Source organism: Parasteatoda tepidariorum, chromosome 1, assembly GCF_043381705.1.
Source record: "Parasteatoda tepidariorum isolate YZ-2023 chromosome 1, CAS_Ptep_4.0, whole genome shotgun sequence".
In the NCBI taxonomy this organism is placed as follows: domain Eukaryota; kingdom Metazoa; phylum Arthropoda; class Arachnida; order Araneae; family Theridiidae; genus Parasteatoda; species Parasteatoda tepidariorum.
The window spans coordinates 93,486,060-93,498,420 of record NC_092204.1 but is presented as its reverse complement, the minus strand read 5'-3'; the positions used below and the strand labels follow the sequence as shown (position 1 = coordinate 93,498,420).

General features: G+C 26.2%; 2 protein-coding genes across 4 annotated transcripts in view; one reads left to right on the top strand and one right to left on the bottom strand.

Moving 5' to 3' along the window:
- LOC107441639 (nucleotide sugar transporter SLC35D1) overlaps nucleotides 1-8,635 on the bottom strand; it is a 43,813-nt gene extending 35,178 nt beyond the window's left edge. The window contains exons 1-4 of one of the 3 annotated variants that reach the window (XM_016054979.3): nucleotides 8,262-8,635; nucleotides 5,240-5,273; nucleotides 3,781-3,867; nucleotides 2,126-2,193 (exon numbers count right to left, since the gene is read on the bottom strand). In XM_016054979.3, the coding sequence (XP_015910465.1) occupies nucleotides 2,126-2,193; nucleotides 3,781-3,867; nucleotides 5,240-5,273; nucleotides 8,262-8,470 (398 nt within the window). In that variant the 5' untranslated portion in view covers nucleotides 8,471-8,635. The remainder of the gene's footprint in view (nucleotides 1-2,125; nucleotides 2,194-3,780; nucleotides 3,868-5,239; nucleotides 5,274-8,261) is intronic. The other 2 variants (XM_043051153.2, XM_043051152.2) reach the window with 2 other exon arrangements.
- A 667-nt stretch (nucleotides 8,636-9,302) lies between these two features.
- Nucleotides 9,303-12,361, top strand: part of LOC107441635 (Purine-rich binding protein-alpha) — a 39,639-nt gene continuing 36,580 nt past the window's right edge. The window contains exon 1 of the mRNA XM_016054974.3: nucleotides 9,303-9,451. Within this exon, the coding sequence (XP_015910460.1) occupies nucleotides 9,409-9,451 (43 nt within the window). The 5' untranslated portion in view covers nucleotides 9,303-9,408. The remainder of the gene's footprint in view (nucleotides 9,452-12,361) is intronic.

Sequence of the window (12,361 nt, the reverse complement as noted above, 5' to 3'; positions counted from 1 at the left end):
CGTTACTTCCTGTCTTGTAGTCTGGCATTTCAGTAAATATCTTTCAATTTTGCCTTTATAAGCCACTACTCGATCTTGATACTCTTGACTTTGTATGATTTCACTCTCTAATTCCTCGCTCTTATCAAAATAATTTTCAATTTTTAAATCAAGAGCCTTTAAAGTTTCGTTTTTTTCATTTAACTGATTTAGATAATCATACAAATCAGGATAATCAGGAAGTGTTTCTAATAACGATTTATCAATTTTATTTATTAATTTTGTAATCAGCTGTCTGATTACTGCTCTTTTGGACTTTAATTTTTCAAAATCATCCATTATAAACAGCTCGCACGTTACTATAATAAATACAATACAATTAATGCAATAAAATATCAAAATAAATTACCGACTTAAGGGAGACCAAACAAAACAAATGTTAACTTACATTTCATGCAGGTGGCCTATTTTCGGCCGGTGTAGCACCATGAATTCGAATTCAACAATAATTACACAAATTGTAATAATAAAAAGGATTTTATTTCATTGTGGTTCAGTGGTTAAATCCAAACTGAAACTTAAGAAGTGAAGAAAAAATAATAAAAAAATTGTTTGCGCTCAGCGCCATCTGGTATTATAAATCCTCAACACCTTCTCTTAATACCGAAATCACTAAATTTTCATTTAGTTTCCCAGGTGTATTGATTCTTCATTGGTAAATATAACTTTCTCAAGAAGGACTTCTTACACTTTCTCTAATTGTATTCTTGAATTTTCATCTATTTCATCACATTTTAGAAAAATGGTAATTTTTGTGAGCATGCTTAATGATAATTTTAAATCTCTACATGAAGTAGTTTCTTTCAATTGAAAAGTTTTAAAACCTACTTCAGTGAATTCAACTAGTCTACCTGTAGTAGCACAAAATGTTCTGTTGTCAACATAGTATTAACACAATCTTTTTCATATTGAAAAGTTTTTACATTTGAAATTATTTTTATTGTCTATATTATAAAATCTTTTATTAGTTAGGTTCTCAACTTAGTATATATTAACACAATCTTTTTCATATTGAAAAGTTTTTACATTTGAAAATATTTTTAGTGTCTATATTATAAAATCTTTTATACCCTGCAAACGTCATTCTCCAGCTTTTTCATTTGACTGAATACAAGCTCATGAAATTCAACCAATGGTTTATGAAATCCAATATCTTCTTCCAGCTTTATTTCATTATTTTTCCTAATTTCAGTTTATAATTAGCTAATTTTATATCATTTTTTAACTGCTCTTTTGATTTTTTATATCTTTCTTTCAACTTTGTTCATTTATACACAGTAAAATACTTCAGTTATCAAACGTTCGAAACAATGTTTGCTAATTAATGGAAGAATTCAATAGTCTCAGAAAAATCCCAATCTTAAAATTAAAAGATTTGAAACCTTGGATAGAAGATCTGGTATCATTGAGACAAATAAATACAAAATTCAGTGATAGTGCAGTGGTAAAATTAAACATAGAAATAAAGGAAAAAAATATTTTTTTTAAAAAACATGGAAAATTTTCTAACAAAGCCATTAATGAAATTAATCAAAGTGACCAAATTATTTTTGATAATGAAGGTGTGATTGATGGAAAATATGAATACATTTTAATGGGTGGTACATAAAACAACTTATTTCATTATTAACTTAATTTATTTCAGTTATCAATTTATTATCTAAACCTCATGAAACCAAAAAATGTTTTAATATTTTGTTACCTAAAATGGCTATAAAATAAAAGTTAATACATAAAAATTCGAAGCAGTAAAAAATTAGTATCTTTTACAGTTCCTAAAAATTGTATAATTTTGATAAAAATATCTTAAGTTTAGTATTGATTTTATAGTTTGTTTTTTTTTAAATCGTTAACTAATTTTTAATGTCTGTGAAACCACATGAAAAAAGTATAAAATTGTTTAAAAAGCATTATATATACTTTTCTTTGTTTCTGGATATGAAGCTAAAAACTAAAAATGCACTATCGTATGGGACAAATACTACTACTCTTAAATTACATATTAGGCTCTCAATCAAAAACATTCCCTCAATCTCTGAAATTACTTATTCAAAAAAAAAATAAATAAATAAATAATAATAATTACCTTAAATGTTTTGTACCTCCTAAACCACATATTAGGTTCCCAATAAAAAATAGTGGTAAAGGCCATATCTAAAAATAAAATATATTTTAGTTATAATTTATTATTAAAATTAGATAAAATGAAAATAAAGTGAAAAAAGTGAAAATCTTAATATAATGACAATGAAGTTATTTTAATACCTTTTTTACAACACTCAATTAAGATAGAAACATCCAGAGTTGTTGTGGTTATTTTGCTTTAATGCTATACTGATGATACATAATTTAACTAATCTCAAGCTGCTGAATGAAATAATTTCTCCTACAATTTTATAGATTCCTACAATATTTTAATTATTTCTCCTACAATATTTTAATTCCCCTACAATCTACCTTTTGCACCAACAAGCAATGTTATATTTATCACAGTTATCATGTAAAAGACCATTATATATCGAAGATTTAAAACATTTGAGGCTCACATCTGGCCTCCTGTGCCACAAGTTGTGCAGTTCTAATTACTGAAATGTGATACAATAATAAAATAAATTAAAGTTAAAATTGGCTTACTCAAACTCATATTTGCTAGCAAACATGATTATGTTAACTAATGCTAAAAACAAACAATTTCATATATTTAATATTAATTCATTGCTTTCATTTTCCTTAAAGATTAATCTAATAATAAATTTATGGAATAACTTCTTGCAATTTTGCATTTATATTGATCTTAACGAGATCTGATAGATTTTGACAAGATATTTTTAACATTAGTTCCATGGGTGACTATAGCTAATATATAGCTAACCTTCAAAATTCCATCTTAATTTGCTCTGCAATTTTGTTGAAAATGTTGATGCAAAATTCAGAAATAGCTCTATTACACAAAGCTTGTCCTGTTTAAGAAGTTGAATTTTGAGGCAGTTATTTAATGTAAGTACAATAAAGTTATTGTAAAAAAAATAATGCAAGCATTAAGCATTGTTGTATGAACATTAATTGTTAAATAAAACAGTGCATTACATACTGAAATAATATACAATTAAACATATTAACTACAATAATAATTTATAATTAAATACTCCTAAAAGTAAATTATATTAATTTCTTAAATACACAACTGAATGGATGCATATTTAAGAAGTATAAACATTATACTCAATGCCACTTTTCTTAAACATACATTTCTTAAATATTGTTAATTGTTGATAAGCTCAAAAATATTAAGAATTTACATCATTGATGATATAAAAACAACTATTTATGACGATGTCTGTAGTTTGTCTACGATAAGAGCTACCCCTCACCACAAAGTCTGAGGCAGGCTGCTGCTATGGAAACAAGAATAGTGTATTTCAGTAGCTTCACTTCACTCTAGTGTTAACACAATAGAGAAAAAGATTATCTTTCTCTAACATCCCCAAGCCAAAACTTGTTCAAAACAGTAACCCCACACCCCTACATGAAATAGTTGCACCATAGTCACTGCCACAGGTTAAAACAAATAGCTAGGGCAGTTCTTACTTTAGACAAACTATATTTGCTGTTATAATATTGTGGAAAATTCGTAGGTTATAGTCCTGGAGTAAAAAGAATTTTGTGCTGACATTTGAAAAAATAAAACAATATATATATATAGAAGCAAAATATTTTAAAAAGCAAAATAATAATACTTACTTTTCTAGGAACATCGCTAGAAATAGATTGAAATTTAATAACTTTTAGAGATTTGCCAATATACAGGGTTAAAATGGTTACCAACATCTGAAATATACATTTGTAGTAGAATTGCTAACAGTTTAATACAGTTCAATTCAGAAATTTCAAAATTTAACATAAATAAATGCTAATATGTTTTCTACATGAGATTTATTTGTCTTTTCCAGAAATCTGTAGCAATGCTGTTCTATAATTGCACAGATAATTCTCTATATCAATATTAAAATACAAAATTTAACATCCAATTTACAGACCTTTCATTAGTTAGATTTTTTTTTATCAACTTTAATCTATTTAAGAATGAGATTTAAAAAGTATTATAGAAAAATTTCATAGAATTAAATTTTTTAACAAAAAAAAGTTTGTTCCCTAGTAAAAAAGATGAGTTTATTAGAAAAGATAAAAACTGTGAAAATGACGAAAAAAAGGCAATAAGCAATGTTAAAATTCATTAATAAATATATTTCAATAGATTGATATGGCAAACAAATTTAAATGCTGCCAACCATGGCCAAGCACCTAGCCCATTCAAGAGCGCTATCTTTGAAAATCCATGTAATCTTGACCCCAGTCAAACGATGTGCTCTGCACCTGAGATGGTAACCCACTCTTCAAACTTCTAATCCGCAAAAAAATTAAAATCCTTAGAAAATTAATTAACAACCATGCTCATTGTGATATTACATAGATATCAACGTTTCAAATTTTCTAGTAAATTTCTGCAGAAAAGCAAACCAAAATTTTGTACTTCCCAAAATAAAAATCTTTCTGCAAGAACTCTGTAAAGTTCTGCGACAGTGTTGGCATGGGGCTGAATCCCATTACTACTTATATTTCTTTGATTAATGTATTTTGAACTTTCCTAATTTATAAATGATACTCAACAACATAAAAACAAGTTTAAAGAAATCAAAATTGCATACAATAAATCTAAAGAATTTAAAGTAAATAGTAACTTTCATTTCTAAATGAAAAATCTACAATCAATATAACACTTTCTTTTTTCATTCAAATCAACTTTAACAAAGGACAATTTAGTTTGTGGCTTTTTCAAGTTTGATTAAACAAATTTTAGGATGGCCACAGACACCCAGAAAAAAATTTACTGACTTTTCTAAACTAATTTTATCAAATTTCCCCAATTTTTTTATAAATGCATAAATTTCATTATTAACCTTTTAGCCCAATTCTTATTCATAAAATTAGTTTATATCTGCTATCAAATTAACATGTTTTTTTTTTTAAATTATTACAAGATAAATATTTTTAAACAAATTTAATTATAATTCATTAATTAAACAAGATAATAAAAAATACACTCTAGTTCTAAAACAAAACTAAAGCAGACTACTATCAAAAATCAATAATTAAGAAGAAGTATTGAAAATAAATTAATAATAAGAAGAAAAATAATCACCTGACCAATACCAAGAGCATGAGTGGAAGGAAATCTATAAATATATTAATATTAAATAAAGTAAAAATATTAATATTCAAAATAAAAATAGTAATTTCAATAAGGATATATAGATTTATTGTATATTAAAATGCAGATAAAAAAATATTTTTTGATTTATCCGTTTCATAGAATTCATGCAATATTTTCGTTAATTAGCTTCAATCAGAGTGAAAAAAATAACAATTTATAAGCCTAACGCTTTTTTTTTTCCAAACAAATTATTGAACGAATATCAAACATTATACCAAACATTAGTATACTGCCCAAAATATTTAAATTATTTTTAGTAGGGTTGACTTGATTTTGACTCACTCGAAGAACCCCAAGAGGTTTTTTATAAAAATAAAAAAATTCATTAAGAAATCTTACAAAACTCATAAGAGAAAATATCACAACTGCCAAAGAAATTTTTAAAATATTGCAAGAGCTTTTTGTTTTTACTTAAGTGATAGAGAACAAAAAGTATAAAAATTATGTACATAAACAAGACAAAAACAAACAAAAAAAAACTATTTATACTACATGGAAGGCTTAGGTTATTATCAGCACTATGTAAATCAATTTTAAATGCCAACAAGTCAGTCACACAAATTTCCCCATCAGCTTTAAATACACGGAAACAAATACAGTAGGGAACCGATTATCCGGAACGGTCGGGACCATCGCTATTCCGGATAACTGATTTTTCCGGTTTTCTGAATCACTACAAAAAGCCGTTTTTTATTTATTGTTAAACCCAAATAAAAAAATTTAAAAATTGGAAATAATCTTAAAAATAAGAAAAAACGATGAAGTAATACACTAATGATTATTTCTAAAATGATGATAAGGTAAACATCTTTAAAAAAAGAAAGAAAAATCGTAAAATCTTATGAGGAAAAAAAACATTTTTAAATGGCGAGAAAATTTATCGAATTTCACTCCGGTTTTTTGGTTTTCCGGTTTTCTGATTTCCGGATAACGGGTTCTGTACTGTACATACCAATAATTGATTGACAAAATAAATTTTTATGGGTTTGAGGACATTAAAGTTTGAATTAAAAAAAACTAAATTAAAAACTAACAAACTGAAAAACTAACATGAAATTCTAAATTAAAATTTCTGTGAAATTTTAATACATTTTTGTTTTTAATAAACATGATTACTAAGTAAATACTGATTTCTGAAAATTTACAAACTCTTAATATTTCAGACTTTAAAGCATTTTATTTCTAACTACCTCTACTACTAGTCTAACTACTTCTTTTGATAACTTTAAAGGTATAGTTTACTATTTTTAACTCAATTCACAAAATCAGTTAACTAGCGCTTTTATTGTAAATAGTTTCACTTTATATTAATACTTAATTTCAAAGTCTCTTCTTCAGTTAAAAACAATGTGACACATCTGATATATATTTTTAAATAAATTTTATATAAAATAGAGTATAAATAGTTTTAGACAAGAGTATACAGAAGGAAATACTTTAGTTAAAAAGAAAGTATTTATTTAGACAAGTAGTTTACAGGATTAATTTATTCAACTAAACACATTTCATCTTAATACTTCTATTATGGATTGCACCTGCTCTCATTAGACCTAGAAATATATGTCTGAAGATGAAAGACAAAATATATCATCTCTAATCAAACTATTATCAGGGGTCTGTCTAGGTTTTTCTGACAGGTACTTATTTTGTGAAAATTTAGACGTAATTTGTGAAAAATTAAAAATTTTATTAAAAAATCAAAGCAAAAATATGGATTTATCGTTTCTTAAGGGATACAAAAATGAAATTTTAAGAAAAAGTATTTTCCTAAAATTGAATTTGTGAAACTACCGTTTATCCTAGAGTTGAGTTTGTGAAGGTACCGCTAAACGGTAGTAAATTCGGCCTGGACAGACCCCTGATTATACACTGTTAATACTGTTTCTCATTTGACAGCTGTACTACAAAAAATATTTTCTAGTTTTAGATAAGTTCAGTCTAAACTGAAAAGATTTTTTTTAAAAATTAAACTTTTATTTTAAGACATGTCCAAAAAAAGAATATATTTTTAAAAATTTCGTGACATTTACAATCTTTGCTAAAGTGTAGGAAAGATATCTGTGTCATTAAAATAGTTCTGAGCGCAAAAATAGTAGCCAAGTTTCGGTAACTATCACACAGTGGCAAGTGAAAAACTAACAAGAGAGTCAGGGAGATTTCCGTATCATGATCTGCGGCAGAATAATCGCCAAGTCTTGGAAACTTCCGGGCAGTGGCCTGCGAGAAACTAAAAAAAGACATCACAGAAAGGGACTAACTCGAAAGGTATAACTCGTAGCCACCCCTGGGCAAACATCTACAGATTTTTTTTCTTTTTTAAATTTGCAAGTTAAAAATCTATTTGGCCCCTTGGCGATTGTAGTTGGTGCGATAGATCACAATATGGAAATATCCTCAGAGAGACAAACTGGAAGGGTATTATAACTGTAACTTCTAATTAACCCCATTTATATATTTTCGTTTTATAACTATTTGAAAGTATAAACTTTCTTTAGTAAGAAACTAGATGACATCGATATGAAAGAATGGAAACATCTTCTATGTTTTCTGAAAATTTTTAACTTATTGCTTAAATATGAAGTCATGAAGAAGATAGCTTAAATAAAATCATAATATTTTATAAAATCAATACATAAATTTTAAAATTCTGTACTAGAATGTTTGATACTAAAATTACCAACGAAAAAATTTTCTGACAAAAAAATTTTAACGGACAGTAAAATATTTAATACGATTACAAAATACAACATTTTAAGGTTCTAAGAGTATTTGAGAAGAAAGTTTAATCCATAGCTGTCATGAACCATCCCTCGTCAAAACCCGGACAATCATGTCTCTAACTCCCATTTGAAAAACAATACACTGTAATTAATTAATGCTCTGTAAAATAAAATTTTAACAAAAGAAAATTCAACAATAAACAGAACAGAGTAATTTACAATAAGTTTACTTGTAGTTTGTAAGCACAATTTTGTTTATAACTATAATTAAAAACGAGGATGTCCCATAAAATATTGCAGAAAATATACGCCAGAAATATAAATTTGCATTGTCTTTTGTCATGGTGTTAATGTCATTGATAGAAATAGCTACTTGTTCATAAACATTTTTATTCAATTCTTTAGAAAAGTCTTGTGCTCTTTTGGGTGAATCAATCATCACACTATGAATGAAGTAGCAATTGTGTTACAAAATTTTAATGCTAACAAAAATTTAGCAGGTAGAAAACGCAAATATGCATTTTTAATTTATCTTAATTATAAACCAAATTGCAATTCCCTGGAACACAAATAAACAAATGAAAACTTGGAACGTGACAGACACAGTTAAATTACATATTCATGTTATTAAAGAATTGATGTTTAAGTTTTTTTAGTTTTTTAAGTTTTTTTTTTTTTTTTTCGAGCTTTTACTTGACATATTCTAAGAAAAAATTGAGTTTATGACTAGAATATATCTTAAGTAGTTAATAAAAATAAATTCTTCTTCTTCTTTTTCAAGTTGTAGACATCATTATATCGTTCGTTTAACAAAATATGTATTTATGAACCAATTTATTCTGTTTGAGCGGAATGAACAGTTGATCTTTTGCTCATGTTTATTTGGAACGTTATAATTGAATAAATTATTTAAAAAAATACTTACATTTTCATTACATATGTATAAGTTTCCTTTTTATATAAATTAGACAAATGCAATTTTCATTTTGTTTATTAATGTTGTTATGTTTTCTTTTAAAGGAAAAAGTTACTAATCAAAAAATAATGTGGTTTGAAAATTTAGAAAGTTTCTTCACATTCAAATCAATAAAATTTTTCAAAAGATATTTAGTTATCAAAAACACTTTTATTAATCCTTGCTTTCCACTAATGAGTATTGGGATGAAGTAAAAAAAATTGTTTTTGTTTTTATTTAATCTCTGAAACCTTTGATTTAACAATAAAATATTTTAAAATAAGCACTTTAGGATATTCTTTATTATTTAAGAAAAAATGTGCAAATGATTTTAAAAAAAAAAAAAAAAAATATTGTGTGTTTCTTGCTTTTTAGATGAGAATGGTAGTTCGAGGTTAAAGTAGTATTCGTGGAAAGATATAATGTCGGACCGTGAAAGTGGGGATGAACAGCATCCTGCCCAAAGTATGTTTGTAAATTTCTCTTTATCTATTCCAGAGATTCTAACCTATTTCATATTTTGCAAGAAACTAATATGCATTGCAATTTAGAAAAATACCTCCTCGCTCTTATCATTTTGATACAATGTATCAATTGGCGGGTCCATGATCAGCAAACATGGCGAGGAAGGCAACACTCATCTACATAGTATAATTTTAAGAATTGATAGATTTCTATTCATAATTTCTAATAAATATTTATTCAGAGAGAAGTTTCAATTACGATATTTATTGAAGAATTTGTTTTATTGTGTACTAAGCTGATCTGATGAATATGCTGCATTAATTTCCCGTCAAGATGTGAAGTTGAAAATTCGTTCACATGTCTAATACAACCTTAATTTTAGTTTTTAATAGCAAAAATGAGAAAAATTGAGTTATTCAAATTTCGTTAAAGTTAATTAGTTAATTCATACGATATGGAAATAAGGTATATCTTTCAACCGCATACTTAGTGCTTACATGTACTTTAGTGGTTTATGTAGTAATGGAAGTACTAGACTAGCGCCTCTATTAAATAGTGGAAATATCTATGTAAGATCGAAATCCATTCAGAATAATTTACAAAAATTACGAAATATATAATTGTTGATCATTAATAAGTGATATCTTATTAATACTTATTACAGATATAAAAAAAACTATACAATTCAATTTTTTTTTTAATCTGTTGTATAGATTTGTAATTTTAAGTAGATTGATAATTTTGAAGTATTTGCATAGTGTTTTTGCTCATTTCATGCTCTTAAATTTCAGTTTTTATTAAGGATTCATCCAATGTCTCAGTAATAGACAGAATTTAATATAAGGATAAGATTTTTTGGGGTAATGATTTTCTTAAGATCATTGTTTTCATATTGTGTAGGTGTATAAGTTAAGAAAATTTACTTCTTTGAGGACAAAGCATTGCTAGTCCATACACTTTTTACTGGTCTGTTTTTATATGTCTCTATTAGATTTTTTTTAAAAAATTGCAATAAAGAGAATAAGTAACTTTTTCACAATAATGATTAAATATCCTTTTTGGTGACAAAAATCTGGACCAAAGCATAAAATCTAAAAACCAATACAGAATACTATCTATTTGCATCATTTGCTGGTCCAAGAAATCACTCATATTTTATTTTTTATCCTGGTTTAAGTTAAATTTTAGTGGACTCTTCCACCATCTTTAATTTTGAACATTCTTATTCTTTTCAAGGTAATATAAAAGCTCTGTCTAATGTCATTTTTAGAACAATCTGTATGTATGTACATTATAAAATATTTTTCACAATTTATGAGTACTTAAATTTTATTCTACTGTGATATGACCTTCAAAATCAGATCAAAGCCTTAAAATATTTTTGCAGTTAAGTAAAGTAATTAATAGTTTGTTCATAAATAAAGTAGTCGTACACAAATTGTGACACAATTTGATATTCTAAATATGTTCAATGCCAATACCTGTGTACCTTATCTTGCAATAAAATCAAGTATTACTTTGTTTGGAGTGTTGTTTAGCTTTTTATTTACTTTTGTAAGTTTTCTATATCAAGAAAAAATAATCAGGCTAAAATAAGATTGGTAAAAAACTTAGTTTTTTTATGTTTTAAGAGAGAATAATGCTCATTATTTACAAAATGTAATTTTAATTTATGAAAGAAACACCTTCATAAGACTTTTATAATAACATAATAAAATTATTTGAATTGTGTGGGAATTGCCTATGTTTAGAAAAAATATGTATTCTGTACTTAACATCTGTAGGTCATGCATGTAGATTGTAAAAAAAAAAGCTGCCATTTTCTGAAAAGGCTGGCTGACTTTTCTTTTAAATCACAAAATTCACTTGTAACATGCATGTATTTAAATTTATTTTATTGATATAGGATTATATTATTAAATTATATTTTTGCGTCTTAAAAATTGCAGAATTTTGATTTTTAATTTCTTAACTGCCACAATGTTGGGAAATAATGTAACCGAGATACGGTTTGTGTTTCTCGTCGCAGCTAGCCTGTTATAAAAGAAGAGATTATTCTTTGGGGGAAAAAACTTTTACAGAAATGTTATGAATAATATTTGTGTGATTATATAGGATCAGACATTAGCAAGCTTTTCAGAACAATAATTTTAAAATGTAGAAGAAAAAAAATATTAAGATTAAGGAAAGTTTCAAATTTCTGCAGTGTTTAAATATACAAGATAATTTAGACATCAAAAATAAAAATTTGGCTGATATATTTTGTTTTGATAAAGTAATATTTTTTGCAATTTGTTTAATTAAAAATAGATTAGTACCTATACTAATTTAAAATTTTAATTTTCAGATTAACTTAACTATAATAAACAAATTTTACTTATAAATTTTTGGTTTTATTTCTTGAGAGTATTTATTATATTGAATTAACATTAGAGAAGTTGAAATTATTTTAATTATAAAATTTGGGTTTATTTCCTGGCCGGATGTTATAACGTTTATGTAATATATATATATATATATATATATATATATAATATATAAGTGCAACAACCCCTATATTTTGGTGGATTTATTTGTCAAGAAAGCAGGAATAATGAGAACATATTGTGCACAAGATTTTATTTACTAAATAGATCGTGAAGCCGAAGTCACATCCCCGCTCTCCCGGCTGGAGAGGGGGGACAAAGTTCCAGTCAGATCCGACGGAGTTTAGTTTGTAAACATTATACACCAAAAAGTCACGCAAAAACATTGCTCCTGCATTTTATAGGATGATTTTTAGTTGTAAAGAGGCCCAGTCATATGCCTTTTTCTGTATTCTTACGCCTCATCAATTTATTTATTACTCATAGCAAATCGTTTAATCTTTCCTTATATGGAAGTGAAAGATCTTAAAATAACTTCTCTTTT